Source organism: Semicossyphus pulcher, unplaced genomic scaffold (assembly GCF_022749685.1).
Source record: "Semicossyphus pulcher isolate SPU_LCO1_2020_fin unplaced genomic scaffold, fSemPul1.0.p SCAF_19, whole genome shotgun sequence".
Lineage (NCBI taxonomy): Eukaryota > Metazoa > Chordata > Actinopteri > Labriformes > Labridae > Semicossyphus > Semicossyphus pulcher.
The window spans coordinates 23,352,209-23,373,572 of NW_027211692.1; the positions used below are offsets into that span (position 1 = coordinate 23,352,209).

The 21,364-nt window shown below is 42.6% G+C and overlaps 1 protein-coding gene across 5 annotated transcripts in view; it reads right to left on the reverse strand.

The window, feature by feature from the left end:
* Positions 1–1,006: 1,006 nt before the first annotated feature.
* The window catches only part of fli1 (Fli-1 proto-oncogene, ETS transcription factor), a 31,997-nt gene continuing 11,639 nt past the window's right edge, over positions 1,007–21,364 (reverse strand). For all 5 annotated transcript variants that reach the window (XM_069668298.1, XM_069668296.1, XM_069668300.1 and 2 more), the window contains 6 exons: positions 20,135–20,338; positions 12,872–12,940; positions 5,475–5,534; positions 5,005–5,064; positions 4,407–4,454; positions 1,007–4,212 (listed from right to left, as the gene is read on the reverse strand). In XM_069668298.1, coding sequence (XP_069524399.1) covers positions 3,683–4,212; positions 4,407–4,454; positions 5,005–5,064; positions 5,475–5,534; positions 12,872–12,940; positions 20,135–20,338 — 971 coding nt within the window. In that variant the 3' untranslated portion in view covers positions 1,007–3,682. The remainder of the gene's footprint in view (positions 4,213–4,406; positions 4,455–5,004; positions 5,065–5,474; positions 5,535–12,871; positions 12,941–20,134; positions 20,339–21,364) is intronic.

A 21,364-nucleotide genomic window follows, 5' to 3' on the forward strand; every position in this document is an offset into this window, starting at 1 on the left:
ATGAAGCCACTGGGGTAAACTAGCTACAGAGTCAATATTGTCATATAGGAAAAGCACAAAAGATGGTATATCTTTTGTGCTTTTCATGGGTAGTTTGTTCATCTAGTGCATTTGATTATATTACAATCAGAAATAAAGCCTTTTTGGGATCAAGATTAATTTGTGAACTACAAACTGTAACAGCCACAAAGAGGCTGAACATCAGTCTCAGTAAAGGTATTAAATTGTAAGAGCATGCATGCCTTGTTTGTGTTTTGATGAAGTTATAAAGAAAGCAGGATTAAATGGGAATAACAAGGCTAATTTCTCTATGCCAGTATATGCACTGTTGTAACCTATATAAACAAACTTAAGCTTAAGCTAGTTTTCAAAATATCCAACCAGAGAAACGTCAAAGCTACTTCCGAAACACATGAATATGCTAAGCCCCGCTTAAGGTTCAGGACAAGCCCCCGAGAGAACATTGAAAAGAATAGCGCAGCAGAATACTGATGTCATCATCAACTGTATCAAAATACTTTTCTCTACATGTGGCTTGCTAGCTTTAGCTGGTGCAACGTTCTGCTCATGCACAATAAGTGCGTGCACAATGAGTATAGACAGGCAGGGCCAGATGAGTCAAACAACATGGGCACATCTGAGAGAAGTGTGTGTAGTGGAGCGGATCACCCCCTTAACTGAAAATCAGTGGTTGGATCCCAGGCTTCTGCAGGCTTCATGTCACTGTCCAGGTAACACACTGAACCCCAAACTGCTGCTGAAGGCATAGCCATAGGTGAGCACATGTGTGTGAATGCAACCAGATTAGATGCTGCCACTTTGCATAGCAGCATCTGTCGTCAGTCGATATGTGTGAATGGGTAAATGTGAGCGCTTTAAGTGTTCAGAAGACTAGAAAAATGCTACATAAGTGGAGTCCATTTATCATTTACTTCAGAATATCTGCATGAACTGACTTTTCATACATCCAGTCACTCTGGGGAAGCAACAGGCCGGCAATAGAAGATGACATGAGAGGTAAAAACATTTATTTTGTCACATTTTCCTATACAAAAGCCCTTTTTCAAAAGGTTTTACTTCATACATTGCAGGAATGACAATAAAAATAATACATTGGTTAATTGTAAAATTATACACATATATTTATATATATATTTTTGATATCCAAAATACATTGCATATACGAAGTAGCACAGATCCCTTTCCATTGATAATGCTTGTGGAAAATGAAAGTTAAGGGTTCATTAGAATAATTTCTTTATGCTACAAATAACACGTCCCCCTTTTATTTGTTCTCTTAAAGCTATACATTTTCAGGAGAAGCTGTTTGTGAATAGCAATAATGTTTGTATTATTCTGCATAAAATACCTGAAATTATTGAATAAACAGGAAAAGCCACCAATGCCAGGGCAGTTTGGCATAAAAGGGGTTCACAATGGAAAAGATCCATCGTAAACACATGTTGCATATAGAGTAAAGGAACCCCTGGCTATTGGCTAATGTTTCAAGCAGGCTATTGTGGTTTTGGAAATATAAGAAAATACCTTCTGTGCATAAAATCACTCAGGAAGTTACAACCAAATTTCAGAACTCATAACAATTACAAGAAAACAAAATGGTAACATGTATTGCCCAAATGTACAGATATAAAAACGCTTACAATGCTGAACAAACTACTTAGCAGAAATGGACTTCAAAGGTTTGCATTTTTGACCGAGGTCAACTCGTATTAATTCTCTTGACTTTTTATACTGTGTCACATATGAAAATAACTCTGCATAATTTATACAGTAAGTTGCTTTAATGCCTAGTTGTCTGATGCTTATAAAATAATACAAAATAGGTCTGACAAACGCACAGCGTTTGCGAATCTGAGGATTTCTTTGTTTAATCTCGTCATACTTTATTGGTTTTGTTTTCTGATAAACTACTTAGTCCTAAGTAATTTATTCTGAAAAGGAATACATTTGCAGCCATGAACACCTGACGATGGATATGTTTTTGACATGATGAAAACCTGACTTGAGATTCATGTGCATTTGGCTGGGCTTTAGATCAGTGAGAAACTAACATTCAAACACACATGCTACTCGCAAACTAGGATCCAGCCCTGGTAAAATGCAACTTAACTGTCTATTAACATGATTTACTGCTGAGCCTCCTCTCCATACTGACCTATACGGTCGGGACTGGCCTATAAAGAGGAAGGAGACAGTGGGGCAGCCATGATTGTCAGAGTGCACTTCAAAATCAAAAATTGTCAGATTGTTTGTGAGACATGGAGATGAAGATTATGTTTCTAATTATGCATTCTAAGATGTGGTGCGATTTGTCTTATGAATAGAAATATGATATTCAACAGCAGTTAAGGCACTGTGAGGGATATGTTTGTCATTATAACATAGTCCTAAACAGGATGCACTCATGGCACTGTAAGGCACTTTAGATTAAAAAAAAACATCCAAACTACAAACAGTCTTATTCTGTAGATAACATCTGCATAATTCCATCTGCAAAAAGGCACTTTTTTGATTCAGACATGTGCAGCAAACATGGTGTTAAAAATCAAGGAATGTTTCTTTCATTAAACAAAATGAAAACATCTGACAAATTTTGATTTTGCTGCAGGGTATCCCTTTTACACGTGTTTCACAAACCAGAAGACATTCACATTAATACTGACATGGTCGAGCAACAAAACATCTGGAAATGGCTGAAAGGCAACAACATGGCAAACATTTAATAGCCTAGTGTGTGGCCCCCTGAAAACATCTGACCTGGGTTGAATTATTGTTGCAAATTACTTCAATTACATCTTGACTCAGCTTCCCCAGCACAGTGGAGTCAACTGTACATGTATCAGCCATCTTGAACTGCACACACAACACACAGAGAGCATTTTATTTTTAACTGGGTTGACCCAGGTCAGCAAAACATACAGCGCTTCCTTCTCTGGCATTTAACTCTTCTCTAGCCTTCCAGTTTGGAGGATAAATTAAAATGTGAATGGCATATTCCAGTTGCCAAATTTCATTCAGTGCTGAGAAAAGTCCATCTCTTTGAGAGCTCCTCCTTGTCCAGCGAATTTCAGAAGACTCTCCACACACACATAAAAAAGATGCAGATGGACAGACGAGCAGCAGAGACAGTGGAAACAGAAAGGTTGATGTGGTGGGAATAAGAAATCCCTACAAGGCTGTAGACAAGCGGAAAAGACAGATGCTTTCAAGCATAATGTACATAATGTACTGAGGATGTAGATTGAGACCCATAAATATTAGGCCCATGTCTGGTATTGTAGTATTGCGAGGAGGCAGACAGGCTTTGGTTTGGGAAGACTTTGGAAAGAACACCTTTAGGTGTAGCTTTCTGGAGGATGTGAGGGAGAAAGGCACAGGAAACTCAGATGCACATCTGAAAAACATAAACAGTCACTAGTCTTGTAAAGGTAAGTAGTATTCCATTTGGACCATAGCATCCAGTTGTTTATAGATTCTTACAAATAAAAAAAAACCTCCTTCAATTTAATCATCCTTCATTCAGGAGCAAATTCCTTGTGAGGACAAACGCCTCGTTCAGCAAAGTCTTCATTGGTTCAGCATCATTGGGAGTGCAGGTCAGCAATCGTGGACTTTGTTGGGGGGAGGTTTTCGAAGGTGTTTGGTGGTCAAACTGGGGTGTTTAGTAATAACTACCCAGGTGGGACGGCACGTGGGTGTTAGGGTGGCGGGGAACATTTGGGTTGGGATAGATGCCTGCAGCGGGCGAGCTCCAGTACGGAGCAGTGGGTCCAAAGAAGTTGGAGGAAGTGACAGGCATGGATGGAGGGTGTGGGGAAACAAAGTTGACCTTCTGCTGGTGGGCGTGGTAGGAAGGCACATAGGCTAGGTCCGAGGGGTACTTATACATGGACGACTCAGTGGGGTGCGGCTGCAGCGCCTGAGCGATGCCATGGAAATCAAACTTGTAGGCGTAACGTTTGCCGTGCACCTTCGTCATGATATTTTTGTCGTAGTAGTAGCGCAGCGCGCGGCTCAGCTTGTCGTAGTTCATGTTGGGCTTGCTCTTACGCTCGCCCCAGCGCCGCGCCACCTCATCGGGGTCTGTCATCTTAAACTCGCCGTTGGTGCCCTCCCAGGTGATGCAGCCGGCGTTGGCGCTGTCCGACAGGAGCTCCAGGAGGAACTGCCACAGCTGGATCTGACCTGAACCTGATGGACGACACAAGCAATGAACGTAAGGAGCCACATTCAACTCAAAGACTAATGAGTCACTATTCACAGCTTGACATCTCATTATCTATTCAGTGAGGCCTGCATGAAAGCATTTTTTTGAGAAGCTTCCATGACAACTGCCTTTTCACAGCAGAGGTATTGTAAGGACTGGAGTATGCTGAAAATCTTACCTGGATTGGCGAGGCGACTACTGGTTGGACCCAGAATCTGGTAAGGATCTGTGAACAAAAAGAGAGCTTTGTTAGTCTACACACTTATTACTGTGGTTACATAATGGTGTTCTACTAATAAGGTATGGAAGTGTGGAAGATAACTGCCTCTGAGTACACTGACGTCATTATTAATTGTACTTATAATATCACATTTCAGGTTGAGTAAATAAAGTAAATTTGCAAAACACTGTTCAGAAAAGAGAGCCTGCTCTGCACAGCCTTTAAATAATGAGCTGATCGGTGGGGGGAAAAAACTATAAACACTAGTAAACACTCAAAGCTTGGTTTTAGACGTCCAAAAAGGCCATTATGGAATCGCTGGTGAAGCACTTGAACTACTTTCTAAACCTGTGACAATTTTGCTAACTTGAATTGCGTTTAATTGCATATGGAACAATGGCACATTAAAATAAGCTTCACCTAAATAAACTACCAAATACTACATGATTGTCAGAAGAGTCACAAAGGGAAGCTGATATCAATGCTAACAAATTGGCTTGTTAGCTTTGTGTTGATGATGTAAAATATTGATCAAGGAAGATTCTTGGCTCATCACCTGGCTGAGCTCTGGGCTGCTCCGCAGACTTAGTCACATTCTGGGCAACAACGGGTGAGCCTGTATAGAGAGAGAGAGAGAGACATAAACAGGTTAAGAGACAACATCAGTAGGGAGGGTACAGATAACCACCCTTCACAATATAAACACACGCCAGCAGAGGTCCAAAGTAAATACGGCAGTAGCTGGTGGCTGGACTGACTTCTTTAGACTGTCTGTTAATGTTCTGACAAGAGAGGCTGTAATCTTTAGTGTGTCCTACACGTCTAGACTCTGTGGATGTTGGAAACGCTTCCAGTGTGATGTAGACTTAAGAGGTTAAAATAATCTGTCTGTTTAAACCTGCACAGAATACCAGATTACAAAGTTCACCACATGAGGTAAAATGTAGAATCAGGCTCCCTCTCTGAACGTTACAGCCATGCATACTTCACAGTATCGTCCAGTCAAAAGTGCATTTGTGCTCTCACCTTTGCCACTGTGCATGTTGTTTGACCATCCTGTCCGCCGTACAGCATCATATGAAGGGTCTGAAAAAGACAGAGGAAAGACATATTACAACATATTTTACAGTTGCTTTTTTAAGGTCAGGCAATGTTGTTAAAAAATTATAACTAATTGTTAGGCTAATTGTTGGACCACCATTCACAAAATTACAGCATCTAAATTTGTCTGACTGTCTTATATATCATGTGTCTTGTCTCCTTGTGTTGAAGCCTATCACAGGACTGCAACTGCCACAGCAAAAACCGGCAGACCAGTGCCAAATGGCATCGATAAATCAATCAAAACATGGTCGTAGGTGCTCTTCAGAGGATATCTGGGCATGGCTGTGTGGTTTTTGTTTGGCACACTGTGATGGTTTAAGTGTTGATGGCACAATCTCCAGCAGAATACAGTTGGTCGAGCAGCTTGCAACACTCTGACCGCAATTAAAAGGACTGCTGCAAATCAACGTACAAAAGTACAACAGAGGCACACACATAAACAATACATGCACGTGATATTCACCCTCATCCCTCTATCAGCACACAAGCTGCTTTTATGCAACCTTGACAAACAGCCAAACCAGCCCAGTTTGCATGGGCTCCACTACCTGCTGTGTGTGAGTGTGAAGCTGGACGGCTTCCAGTAACAATCAATCACACTGACACAAGCTAGATAAAACAGAGGATGTATCGTTCCCCTAGCAGTGTCTCAAAAACACCCTGGTATACTCACTGTGCACCTGGCCAGCACCCTTGATGGTTTCTATTATTACGGGCTAAAACGGTTCAAACAGTTGCCAGAACGCAGGGAAACATGATGCGTATTGTGGCCAGATATGCTTTACACTGTGTGTTGTATGCACCATGCTATTCACAGGGTTATCATGATCTGCAAATCTTTTTGTCAGCAGTGTTTCTCCCACAGGGCAGCAGCGAATAGAGACGATGTAATGGTGATGACAGAGGTTGTTGCTGAGATAAGCAAGCTGTTAGAAGGTCAAGAGGCAATCCTGTTTCCCATCAGTGTAGGTGGAATTTTTGAGAAGCAGGCTTACTGACAATCAAAGTTGACAGTTTGAATCCCTTGGTTTGAAAATCCTTACAGAGTAAGTCTCAATCTTACAGCAAAAAAAAAGGGGACAGTAAATTGTTTCATGCACCGGGTCAGTAAGTGGCTCGCGTAAAACGAAGCATGGTGCGACCTAAAAGCAGCATGTCCTACCTAAAACATACAGCTTAGTGTTTTATTCCAACAAAATGCCTGATAAATTACCTCCATATATCATCACAATGATCTGTTCTGACAATTCAGAAGCAAGTGAGTGCTGATCCCAGACTGTAAATGCAATCTGTGTGTATTTGTGTGCGTAGGTGTTTGTTTTGCAAGACATGAATATTTATGTGTTTTGAAATTACTTTGTTTTAACCAGTGCAAGCCGGCAAGCTATACCACTCATTGAACCAGCAAATATAAATTCCTCAACTTTGTAGACATAATTCATGCAAATTCATGGAATCTATTTGGCAAACATCAAACTTTTTTTTGGACACTGCTCTAACAATTGCATACTTTTAGGTCTGATGTTTGAACAGAACTCAGAGAGTGAGGGTGAACGAATGCATAACTGAGGAATTGTCATTGTTCATTGTGTCTCCTCAGGGCTCAGTTCGCCGCCACTCTACTTTGTATACTGATGAGCTGCAGATGGCAAAAAAACAGGTAGATTTAAAAGTCTGCTGATGATTCTGTCAGTCACCATAAGCCATGGTCCAGTCCTGGATGATTCTGTACTTTGAACATTGCACATTTCTGCAACTAAATCTGACAAAAACTAGGACAAGTGTATTGATTCTGAGCTTTAGCCCTCAGCTTCTTAGATTATCAAGGGACAGGTGGTAGACTTTGAAGGGAACAACCAGTACCCTGGGATTTTAATTGAAAACGAGATGAATTTTAATTTCAACACTGTGCAACGTCTGTTGTGCCGCCAGAAGTTGTCTCCATTCCATGTTGACAAGTCCCTCCTGATCCGCTCTCATAGATTGAGTCTGTTTTAACTTTCTTCTTCAATCTGCTCATTTGGGAATTTCAGCAACAAGGCCAAAAATGCACAAACCGAGATAATGAAACTGAGTTGCAAGAGTAGTAGTAGAGTATGCTACCTGACCTTTTTAACAGGCGGGCAGAGATGGAGGTTTAAGTCGTGCTATCGGTCTGCACCAACCCCCAATTCCAAATTTCAGATTCTGCCCTCTGGCTCTCGGTTCAGATTCCCCGCCTGATATTATTGACAGATCAACAAGAACAACTTTTTTTCTGCCTGAACCATTTCTAGTCCTCAGGCTACTTACAGTATATGGCTGAGTGTGTAGTGCAGTTCTGACAACATTGTCACGATGCAATAAAGTTTACCCACAGTTTCTATGGTTACATTCTGCAACTTACTTTAAAAGGTGCTGTGTAACTTGTAACATGTTATTGCTGCTCGGGCTAAGTGTGACAGCCAACTCTTGTTGGACTTATTGCCCACTGCAAAGCCCCTCTTCTCCCCCTTACAGCGCTGTATGTCTGTGTTGTTTTATGTTTTACACTATGTCATGACAAACAAAATAAAGTTGAAAGTTGTCATCTTGACCCATTAACCTCATACAGCCACGCCAGAGGAACTTCCAGTGACGCCTAATTCATCATCAGCTTCCACTGCATGCACGGCCACCTCTAAACACTGTACAATACTGCCCTCCTGTGGATCAGATCATAATGACATCCTGGTTTTTGTACAGTTCAAATAATAAAATATACAAAATCAAATTCCGCCTCCACACTGAAGAAGTGAACTCTAGATCCAAACCTCTCTGCAGACACAAAAACAAAGATAACCTGTTCACCTACCAAACAACTGGTCTATTGTGTTACCTATTTATAATTCACCTATGAAAAAATAACAACACTTCAAATCCACTTAAATGTCTTGTGCTTCTTTCAAAGGATGTATTGTTGCCTTGTTTTCCCTTCCCTTACCAGCACCACATCCACCAATGCAAAAAACTTCCTGCTGCGCAGGGACCTCTTGATCTCACTAATTTCCAACGTTTCAACTTTTAACCCCTTACGTTAAGAAGAGCAAACTCCTGTCTGCACATGACTAGAGGGGTTCTGGTCGCTGTGATGAAAAGAGGGATATTAAAAATGGAGTTAAAGTGCAAGACGGAAGAAGTGACAGTGCAAAAACAGGCAAAGTAATGAAGGATATGAGATCGCAGCACGGCGAAAGAAAAGCGAATAAATTAGAATATGATCAAACAGAAGAAAGAAAGAAAGGAGAGAGTAACACAAAGTAAGACAAAAAAGAAGGAAAAAAGGGACAAATATCGAGCGGGCTGCCGTGGCTCAGCGGTGCTGTCAGGTTCAATCTGGTGTGGGCCGGCAGGATAGCCAAGGAGCAGCGACTGGGGGAGAGTCCTGGGAGACTTGCGTTTCCTGCCTGCCTTGCTTGCAGACAACCTCTCTTTGTTTTACTGGCCCTTTTTTCCCCTCTACTCACCGCCATCCCCCTCCCCTCCTCAGCTCCCCACCACCCCTAAAAACACATTGGGGCTACCTCCACACGTGCAAAGAGGGGGGTAACAAACAGGAGAGGAGCTGGTGTGGGAGAAGCAAGGACGAATGTGAAGAAGGTACAGAAGGAGAAAGCTTATTAAGGAGCAGAGGGCAAAAGATGGAGACAGAGTGAGTAATTGCATAAGAAAAGCCTGAAAGAGAAAGAGGAGAAGAAGAAATGTAAGAGAGGGAGAAGAAAAATAACATAAAAAAAAGAGGCAGACGAAACACAACATTGGAATTTGAAAAGAAAATAATGGCAGCAAACCCAGCTACCGTCTGGTATGGGCTGGATGAGATGCCCGGTAATATGGGCTCCTCCATGTTTTAAGATACCCATGGTGCAGTCTGTGTAGTTCTGGGGAAAACATTACATTGGCTTCCAAAACAACAGAGTGCAAGCGCAAATAAATACAATTCAAAGTTTACCTATGTCTTTCAATCAGTCTTTTGGTCAATCGGGCTGTGAGTGTGAGGGAAAGTGCAGAAGAAACAGCAGAGGTAAAATGTACAAAGCCCAAGTGGTCGGGGGTACCAGCCAAGCAAACACAGACACAGACCCGAATGTGCACACACACAGCCGTCTCTTCCCCAGCCCCCCCTCCCTCCTTCATTTTTCCAGGCCTCGCTCTGACTGCGACTTGAGCCAGTTTCCACTCTGGTCTGGGGTGTGGTGCACGCTCCTGGGAGACTTTGACTGCAGGACCAGTTAGTCAAAACAAGGCCCCGAGAGCTAGACAGACAGAGAGAGAGGGGCAGAGAGACATAGGGAGTAACGGAGAAAGTTAGATAGAGTGGGAGAGAAAGAACAACTGAGCATAGAGGGAGGGTAGACAGAGAAAGAGAGGGGAAGGCGATAATCGAGTCATGGACTGTTTTTAACCCAGAGTCTGAGCCAAGGAGCGAGACCCAGACAGGGTAAACGTTTTTAATACCCGTAATACAGGTGCTTTAAAAGCCATCTGTGTGAGGAAGGAGCCACGGGAGGAGGAGAATGATGGCAAAGAACAGGAGTTAGACACAGCGAGGAGACATAACCCTTGCAGAGCAAAAGGACACTGCAACAACGCCGCTTTCATTTCTTTTCTTTCAATTTCCAAATGCAACGGGGAACATTTGAAATTCATAAATGTGACACTGCTCGTTCAATTTCCAGGTTGAGTAGCCAGTTTGACGTGGCAGCAAAATAAATACATTCACAGAGGTGAATCATCATCAACTTTGCTCATTCACCGAGAAGCATCGGAGAGTATGAGTGTCCTTGTTACAAATTAAATTCCAAAATGTCATAGCAGCGACACAAACAGAAGCGAAAACTTGAAGAAGGTACAAGGCTCACTATGGAAAAAAGCTGCGCTGTATACAAACACAACTGCCAAGCTAATACCGCAAACAACATACACACTTTCCTACAAATGCACGCAAAATACACGTAAAGGCAAAAGATGCTACACTAAGACATTCAGACAACCACCTACACACACATGCCTATGCACAGACGTTAGACACACACAGACGCACACACACACCCTTTGATAGCTGCTGCATTCCGTGTTTTATATGCTCTCTTTTATTCATAACATTGCATTTTACACCACCGAGTCTGGAGCAGATTAAGGGTTGTCTCCTGCTGCATGCTCGTGCTTACTCTACCCCAAAGAGCCTGAATGGTATTTGACTGTTCTCTAAAGGCAATATGCACTTGAACATCTGGCAATGTGGGCCTGAGAAAAGGTTGATAAAGGATTCTCTTGAAGCGAGACACATTTTATTGTTGATTCACAAACTCCCAACTCCTACCTTAATGTTTCTCTGCTCATTCTTTTCACTTAAAGTAATATTAAAAGTAGTTGCATGACATGACTCGAAATTAATTTAACCTCCCCATGTTAACTTTTAAATTGCATCTTATTACTGAAAAGTTAAAGACGCAGGCTTTTTTCAGCTAGAGGCAGTAGATGGACTGGGATCACGAGACACAGTTAGCAGCACAGTCAGTGTTACCGGAGCCCATAATAGAAGTCACCACTTGTGAAAAGGGAAATGCTGATGAAGGGAGTGACCCTCTATTCCTGCCAGTCTAAATACCTGGCGCTGAGAACCAGGAAGACCAGGGTCGGGGGGTGACTGAGCAGAATCTTATCTAGCCTGCCCATTGCTCTATTGGTATTGAAGCGGGGCGAGAACAAGTACACAACCCTGCTAATGCTCACCACTGGAGCCGATAGAGAGAGGCAGAGGGCATTCTCGGACACTTATCAGACCTAGTGTTTCCTCTCAGGCCTGCCTTGATAGGGCCCCTCATCCTGTGAGCGAGGCTATCTCTGTTATTGCAGTCCTTTCTCCCGTCTCTGGTGGTGACACCATATAGCCGATGTAAAGGATGTGTCTCTTTTTTTTTTACAGATACGCAGTGCAGCCTTCAGCGAGTCGGTGTTGTGTCAGCACAAAATAATGTTTGTAGAGTGAAAAGGTATCCAGAGGAAAGAGACAATCATCCCGAGCTGCTGTGGGCGTAGTTCTTAGAAACTCAGCTCGGCTTTTACAGGAATTTTTTTCTGGTGCAACATTACAGACACTACAGCAAGCATTTTCAGCTGTACCACGGCTCTATTAGTGTGAAAGCTGGATCTATTACGTTTTTGGTCAGATTAAACAGCAAGCAACACAAAGAAAAATATAATAACATGTATATGTATGCTTACTTTGCCCACTAAGAATGTCATTCACAATTAAAAACACATTATAAATCTCCATAGAAGACGAGCTTTTCCCTACTCTTCCTATCTGTTTCAGGTGCTTTTTACAAAACACGTGTCAATATCTTGAAAAAAAATACAGAACAAAACAAATATATTAACTAATATTTACAACATGCATTTATTAATTTTTTTGAGATAAGCAGAATTGTGTCAAAAACAAGTGAAATAAGTTCAGAATGTCTCAATACATTGTCTATTAACATGTAGATTTCCATATGATTTCCATGAACAGTTAATCTAAAAAAAACAATGTTAATACAAAAGATGGACTTTGTAATACAAAATGTGTGCATAATGATATAAATGGTGTGGCTAGTTTATTACAATGACATAAGACTCTCCAGCATTACTCTCCTTTTAACCTTCTGTCACCCTCTCTTCCATTAGATCACAATACACTCTGTAGAGAGCCACAAACACACACCCTGCTTTCCACACCAGTCCGGCCTGAAGAAGCCAATCCGGCCCTTCTGCCGTGCTTACCATCATTGCCCTGCTTTAGCACCTGTCTCTGATGCCTCCCTCTCCAACAAACAACCTCATTCACATGTCTTCTGCCCAATTCTTTTCCATAATCACCACATTCACCGTCTGCTCTCGCCCCTGCTGCCGTGGACAGGACTCATCAACACGCGGCTTTTGTCTTCTTGTTAAAACGCCCTTTTAGAGACTACTTGAGAGCTACCATGCGTGGAGTTGTGACAAGCACGGTCTGCTGTAGCAGCTTGGCTCATATTGTTTTTAACAACACAAAAGGTGCACCTGCACACAGCATTTATAGGGGCAAGCAGCGCTTGAGGTTTGGATCTGTGTGAGTCGTCTGTATTACAAAGCATGTGTGCTCTGCGTGTAGCTGTTTGTATCCTCTTTGTCTGATGCTGGCAATCTCACCTTGCCCCTTGTTATAAAACAGTTACATCAGCCCACACGCACACACACACACACACACACACACACACACACGCACACAGATATCAGGATAAAGCTTAGAAGATTTTAATAAAATGTGTCCCTACCCTCTTTGGCAGCCAGACGTGGGGATGGGTCTGTGTGAGATGGCGTGTTGTAGGATAATGATGAGCTACCTGTAATAAAAAGAGACAAAAGAGAGCATAGTAAGACAAAACAATGTCTGATCCTCCCTTCCTGTAATACAAAAGGACATATCTCAGACTATAAGAGTCTGGACACGAAATATGCTATTTTTTGTTCCAGTATTTAAAAGTTTGCATTATATGTTTGTGTAGGTTCAGATTTAGCTTTATGATTGAAATTATTGCTTTGTTTAAAATAGCTCAAATACCTTTCAGATATAATCTGCAAGGTGAAAAGTCAGTAAAATAATCATTATACATTTTGTAACCCTGGTGAATCCCTACCCAGAAGCCTGTGTGACAAAACGCTCACATGGTATAAAGATGTCCAGCAGGTGGCGGTAGAAGGTTCAGCTCAATTACTGTCATGCAGCACTATAAGGCCCTTTTCATTTCTTGAATTGTGCTTTATTTTTTACCCTTAAAATAGTCTCAGTAGAATAATAATTAGAATATATTTAGTCCGATATAAAACAAATCCAGCGCACAGACAGTCATTTACATGTCGGAAAAAACCCTGGAGCCTGTCAGTTTTTTAACTGCAAACCTTACCCCTGAATAATAAAGTGAGAGTCTGCATATGGCTGCCTATTCATTTCACCTTATGGAGCAGAACTCTGCGCTGCATTCCTCCACTTACACAGGCACCCTGGGCGGCACCAAAATGCTCTCTTAATTTTAGCTGCCCCCAGGCATAAATCAGCGAGTGGAAAAACAGAGCCAAAAATGCACAGAGAAAACACAAGAGCTGCTACTACGTTGGGAGCGTCAAGATTTAGCACTACGGTGGCTACAGAGAGCTGCTGAGTAGGGAAGATACATTTTCTGAATGGGGTAGTTCGGAAAAGATTTAATAGCCATAAGGAAAGTTACATTTGTGATGTGCTTTGCTTGAGATTTGAGATGCGGAATCTAACTCGCTGTGCTCCTGGCGGGATGGGGGGTAAGGGGCCCATGGTGGCAGACTAGGGGTCTGTTTTTTTAGGGGGTGGCTGAGGGGGAGAGTGGGGTGCTCCAGAAATGTATTCTAACCTCCCAACACCCCACCCCTCCCGGTTCTACCTACTCCACGGCACCCCCAAGGCTCTGGGTCTAGTTTAGAAACCTGGGGGCCTCTGAACAGGGGAGCCATTGTATGAGGCAGGGTCCCTGCACAGCAATCAAACGCAGCTCCCCGTACAAAAATAATTCCACACGCAGAGTGTAAGCGCAAAGGGGCAAACCAGCCACCAAATCGCCATCTTTGGAATGAGGCAGAAAGTGTAAGAGAAAGATGAACAGACAGACTGCAAAAGCAGGAGAGGGAGAGAAGGGGTGGAGGAAGGGGGCCATTAACCCTTTTCCTACTGTGTGCCACATATGTGGGCTGACCCAGACAGGCAAACAGGCAGCATTGCTGAGAAAACCTCAAACCACCCCGCAGAGAAATTCAGGACTGCTGTATGGGAGAGAGTGAGAGTGAGTATGAGAGGGAGAGGGACACAGCTGATGTTTAGTGGAGGGGGTCCTGGCTGTGCTGCCTATTTATTTGGACGGCTTCTTCCTCTCTCAGAAAACAAACTCGTCCCGGTAATCTGACAGCACAGTGGGAGGACTGGCCAGTGTTCAGCCTTTAAGACCCTCACTCTTTCTTTCCCTCCCCAGTCACATCTGCTCACAGTCTGCTTGATTACATAACATCTACAAACAATTTTCTTTTCTCTCCTTACTATGATGGCTCTTTCAGAAAGCCCCTGTCCTTCAATTTGGCACCCCCATAATATTGACAGAGATCTCGGAGGGCTTGTTCAGCATTGTGATTGACCTCCATCAGGCTCCTTCTGTTTACTCTGTAAAGCTATATGATACCATTGCCTCAAACATGTGGCCTGAGCTTTGTCAACAAACGGAGGGTCCCAGTCACCCTGTCTTGGGCATCTTGCCACCTAAAGGAGGCCAGATGGGCCCCAGCCAACAGTAAATCATCGTTTTAACTCTTTAGGATAAAGCTGGACTGTGTAGCCAATTTTCAAACCAACCTTCCAAAGTGTAAGTGAAAGATTTCCAGCAAGTCCTCAAACCTTAAAAAATGATTCACCATTGCATTGGAAAACAACCAATGTGAGTGTTTTTGATGCCTCTACTGTCAGAATGATGTTCTGTGTTAGCTGTGTTGGTCAAGTTACCAAAAAACAGTAATTAAATCCATAGAATATGACTATTGAAAAAAATATCAATGTAAATTTAGTTAATCATCATGCAAGAATGTCGTTGCCTTGGCAAAACCAACAACAAACTCCAATATTTCCATTGCCTGTGTCCATCATTATCAATTATAGCACTCCTTGGCCCCAATGATGTGTTCTTCGCTGTTTGAGCTGTAAGCTTTGTAAACAGAACATTGGAGTTTTGTATATGAGAGTCATATTGCTCCTCTTTAAAAATGTAATCTCAAAGTTCTTACTTTTGTTCTATTTAGTGGCACTTTTGGCGATAAAAAGGAATTATGGGTGGATACGTTCCAATTTAACCAGCTGTACGGTTGGCTCCCTTTGTCAAGGTTGTAACTCTTACATTTCCTCGCTGACGGTCGCTTTCCTTTTTAGACTGTTTGCCTTCATCTGAGAGTCAAATTTGTTTCTTTTTCTTTGGATTTCCCCTTATTTTTGAAGTTGTATCTTTAGTCATCGATCTTTTCTATGTTTGTTCAGCCATAGTAGGTTACTGTTTACTCGCAACACTTGCAGAGACCAGAAAAGCAGCCCCTTAGCTCCGCCTACCGCGGACCAACCGCTGCTGGGTGATGGAAAACGCGTCACTAACTGGGCGCCGCTTGTGATTTTTTCCACAAATGTTGCCACAGACAACCAGTCAATAATAATACTATACAGCAGGCTTTCATCAGTGGGTGATAGGCTCAATCACCATTGTGTTACCTCAGTCTGCGATATATAGCGACTTAACAGACATTTATTTACATGAAATTTTCAAGATTATCATTTTAAGTAAAGGCTAATAGTGACCACGCCAAGCTAACGTCTACTGGTCTGTTTTTATCTGAATGATGACTAAACTCCTGGTAAGACACCAAACTAAAGTGGCTACGAAATGCCAGAGCAACCAAATGATAGCGAGATTACCATAAACAATTTAGTACATTTCTAATCCCTTACACCACCCCTTCCTTGAAAAAGTATGAGTATAGTATAGTCATTACTCTACCACCTTACTAAGGATAGTGTTAGTGCCTCGAACTCTGTGTAAGAGACTCTCTTTTAATGACAATACAAAAATGATTCTTATTTCATCTACTGCCACCATGTTATGGTTACGTTTAGGCACAAACATTTGGGGAGGGTAAAGTGGCAAGTATTTTTTTGAGCAAAGTTTATTCCTGGTTTGTGACCGGCCACAAACTTGCATATGAAATTCCGCTTTACTCTAACTTTTTCCTACATTGGCACTGAATGCTGGCATTGGACATAAATCTTGCAGGAGGGATACTGGACTGGTATTCGAAGACTGTCCTCACCAGACGGCAACAGAATGGTTGTTTGTTTAATTCTGAAAATGACAAAAGCAAATGTGGAAGTAGAGTTGAGAAGAGTGGCTGCGGTTAAGGGATTCACCGACAATGCCCTTGAACATGAAGATCACTGTTTACATCCAAACTGCAACCAACAGTCAACATAGTTTTGGTTAAGTTTTTAGGACCACAATTAAAACCACCCATACTTTTTTGTGTTCTAGCTGTCTGAGCTTAAAGGCATATACTTGAAATGTTCTTCCTTAAGCATTTAGCAAGCGCTTCTGTATGGGCATACTGGCACCCTTACAACACCATAACCATAGTACATTTGCCTTAAACTAGCCATATAGCTTCCATGCACAGTTATTAGAGAAAGGAATAATTTGACACTTGCTCTGATTAACACTAAAAAAGAAAAGTGACTGAATTCCAAGGTTTTGCAGAATTGCCCCATATCATCCTTCTTAAATGGCACTTGGGCTGCAGCTACAATTATAATAGACCTCTAAGCAGCTAGCTGAAATTACAGCTGAGCTCATCTCAGTGTTTACATGAATAGCAACTGCTTATTATCCACCTCCACTTATGCTAATGTGATATGTACATAAATTCCTGTAGCGCTAAGTGTCTGCTCCCCAGCAGTCAAGTGAGCAGCCACAAACTGCTCTGTAATGGTGGCTAACAGCAGACAGCTAACAGTAAAGGGCTCAGAGCCAGGCTGTTGAGCCCCTCTGCACCAGTGATAATCTGCCAATAGAAAGAACTAATGCAAGGGGAGCTCAATAAAAATGTTGTGAGGGGAGAAAGAGGAGAGAGGGAGAGCTCTCCAGACCTCCTTTTTCCCTACTCAGCCTTCGAGCCCAGATGTTTATGGTCTGTATAAACTATTGAGGGCTCGAGAATGTCCCCCACTCTGGAGTGAGCAGCAGTGCAGAAGCCCAGACTTATCACTCTCTCTCTCTCTCTCTCTCTTTCTCTCTCTCTCTTTCTGTGTCTTGATTCCCTCACTGTAAATCCATCCAGACACAAGCAACGGCGACAGCTGGGAAACAGAACTGTTGCTGTTCTCCAACAGCACTCAATCATGACCACCTCGGACCATTTCCACACAATTCTTTAAAATCATAGTCGACCCCCTCGGCTGCTTTTTTGTTGCTGACACTCGCTTACTATAACTGTTTCTCCTGCTCACACCCTCGTGCTCTTGTCCTCAAATAACTACTGTACAATATATCTGTCAAGGACATATTTCTTCATCGAATTTCTGCTATTGTTTTTTTTAGATCTTCAGTGTATTTGCTCCAAATTGTCTGCCTTCTGACTCATTTATGCCGACCCCCCTCTCATCCCCCTTTCTCTTCTTGCATCTCTGTGTGCCGGAGGATACAGACTTTCGTTGTCTGAGGTTTTGCTCTGCTTCTCTTCCAGCACATGTGGTATCAAACCGACCTACATGGGTGCGATAAAGCAAACAGTCCGTGGTCCCTCCCTGACAGACTAATTTGAACAAATTCTCAAATTGCAACCCAAATTGAAAGCACATTGGGGTGCGGGCGGCCATTACTTATAAAAATCTGGATAAGTGACCAACAATGAGGCCAAAATAATGCATGGGCAACTACCCTTGTTACAGCAAGCAGCTGGGAAGCCAGACAGATGTTCAGATTGTGCCAGCGGTTGCACCAGTGTGGGTGTCTGAGTGATATTTCTGCACATGACGTGGCAGGAATGTTTTGTTATCGTATGGCTGTTGGGTGGGTAAGTGTGTCCTTGCCCCGTGCCGAATGTACATACAGGGCTTAATGACTTTAAGGAATGTTAATCAAAGGTTCAATAAACAGAACTAAAGGCACACATGATGCACACAGATGTGTATGAAATGTTGCCATACCGCCTTGGAACATCAATGTTTTTGAGGATGCAGGGTAATATAGGAAAGCCTGCTGAACGGGATTGGAGGAAGACATCACACGACCTGTAATCACTAATACTTCCAGGGCTTGGCTCAGTCTTACCCCCCTTTCCCTTTTTCTGTATTCTGGAGGCTCGGCCAAGCTCCAGCTCTCGTGACTGAAGCCAGAAGTCTATTTTCTGGACGGAGTTACTCCTTGTCTATGATTGTGTTTGTTTGTGCTGCAGGGGTAAAAGAAAACGGCTTCAGTTTCCAAATCATCGGCCCTGCAGGGTCCGCATTAAGCCTCAACCCTCCTTCTCTTCCTCCTCCTTCTCAGTCTTCCTCAGACGTTCATTTACTAACATAGTTCCTCTTGCCCTTAGGCTCCCAATGTCAATAATACACACTGCCTGCTTCTCAGAGAGCTGCCCCAAAACAGGTCAGTCAGTCCAGGCACGGGACGGGAGCATTCATCTTTTTGATTGTTGGGAATGGATCCAAAGCAATTTCAACTGGCAAGTGGAGAGGATTCCCGAGACATCTCTTCTGTCTCCAAAACACACAAGGTCTAAATCAAAAAAAAAGGGCAGCAGTGGGCAAAGTCGCGGTGCAGCACGCCTAAGCCGTGGCTAAGTCCCGCAGCCAGTGGCCGTAATGAAAACTGCTCTGCGGAGTGTGCCCAGTGGCGGTCAGACAGATCCACCCGCTGCAGCGCTGCACAATGAGGCTGTTATACTCATGACAAGCATCTCTCTTTGCCCAGACGCCATGCATAGAGAAAACTGTTGACACCCACAAAATACAGTTCCCATTACATCACGCTGAGGCCCATCGCAGTTTTTTGGGAGTAATGTTAAATTTAGTTGAGCCATCAGTCACTCCACCCAACGTGGTGTCATGATATCCTGCAGCCACAGCAGAACCGGCTCGCACTGTTTTTTAACAACAGAATGTGAAGAATTTGAAGATGGGACAAACTGTTCTCTAAGTGTCCAACAATCACAATACTCATGATCATATTTTATAGAAAATGTTTTGTAGTCACTGTAGGAACTAGACATCGCTGTGTATTCAAACCAACAGCCATGCCAGATGTTACATATATTAAATGTAATTTGCATACCGCCTCAGAAAATGGCTTAGTTTCCCCGCCGAAACATATAAAGTAGGATTGCACGGAGGAACTCTTCAAAGGTCAGAGCTTAAAATGTAGTTGCCTCCATTGCAAATTGCAGATCAACTTTCTCTGCCGTGCTGAAGACAAAAGGCCTAGCGTGATTCCTGAGGCAATGCACCTGGCCTTCATCTCTCTGGACCATGTGGAATAAGGCGCTGCAAAGTCAAGTGGGGGATGCAGGCGATGGTTATCTTGAGACGGGAAAGAACCTTCTTGGTTTCCACAACTCTGCTTAATACTGGGTAGCTATTATGGAGAAATGAGTTTCCAGTAAAAGCGGCGCCGTGTCATTGTTTATTGATGGTAATATGAGTGTAGTGTGGTGACAAAAAAAAGTGTCATTGCCCAGGTTTTTTGACTCTCACTTTTCATCCAGGAGTAAAGTAAAAGTATATGAAAAGAGGCTTGTGTCTTGACTGAAAGTTGATTTTGACTTTCATTCTCTGGCAGAAATGAATGCCAGAGCAGGCTTTACTTTAAGCTCAAACAGCAGGAATGCCAAGCGCACACATCTATTATTATCCATTTGTCTGTTATATTTTTATCAATCAATCGTCCAAAAACCTTCACTTGAGCACAATATTTTTCCAGTAACAGAGTACTTACTTTCCCTGAGGTAATTGAGATGAGAGAGAAGCACTTCGGCGTTGTACATGGTGGTGAGCCTGAGGAAGTCGTCCTTGCCCATCTTGCAGAGCTCTTTGCCGTCTGTGTTCTGAAACATGGCCGTGTCAATCTCTAACAGGCCGTACTCCTTAATCGCCCACTCAAGCCACTGGCGCACATGGTCCTGGGACCACAATGACGGGTCTGCGGGAAGACAGAAGAAGAAGAAGAAGAGAGAGGAGGCTTGACTCCATTACATTGTTTCCGGATACACACCGCTGACAGAGTTGGAAGAGCTTCATATCTGGAAAGGTAATGGGTGGGGAAGTATTGAACAAATTGGAAACAGAGTATTTTATCAGTAGCAGACCTTGTTCAGAGAGTTATAAATATTCTTTGTTTTATTTTTACCACATGGAATAGGTTAGGCATGAGAGAGATGACTCATATAAGGTTTCACAGGAATATCTTCACCCAAAGTAGTATTCCATCTGAAATCCCTTCCTGTCATTGTTCAAACTATGCAGTACATTGTAAATGGGCCCATATACAAATAGACAACACACAGTATTTGTAAGTACCTGACCTAAGTGTGAAATATTGTGCAGCCAATTTGGAAACCAAAACCCCAAACTCACCACTTGTGGTTAAGGAGTGGCGTCCATGTCGAGCTACTATTAGGTTAATAGATGAGTGGTAGTTTGCTTTAGTTTGGAAATAACATTTCAATAGGCTTTAAAATGGAAAATGTACCAAGACTCCATTCGATTTTAATTAATCACATGGGTTCATTTTGGGGAAAATACAGCAACTCTCTTCGTCCTTTTGGCTTAAATGTAACAATGTAACAGACATCCGAGTCCGTTTTTAAAGGCTTGAACTGTGAAACTGCACTTGTCACTCCCTGAGCTGTGTGATTTCACATTCTGAAAGTTTGTGAACCCAGTGAAGAAATATATGAGTCTGGCTAAAAAGCACACATCTCTACCTGTACGCATTCAGTTGTGCTCCCATGAGTGGCATAAAACCCTGGAACAATGGGTTACCCAGTGAACCAGCTAAATAGAAATGAGACTCATAAAACATTTACAGCACTGGCAAAATTATACCAAAAGAGTTGTTTTTTTTGTGTCATCACAACAGCAGAATGGAAAAAAGAACTTTTTGCATCTGTATAAATATGCAGTGAATATCCACTTACAGATTTTATGAATAGACACATATTAAAGG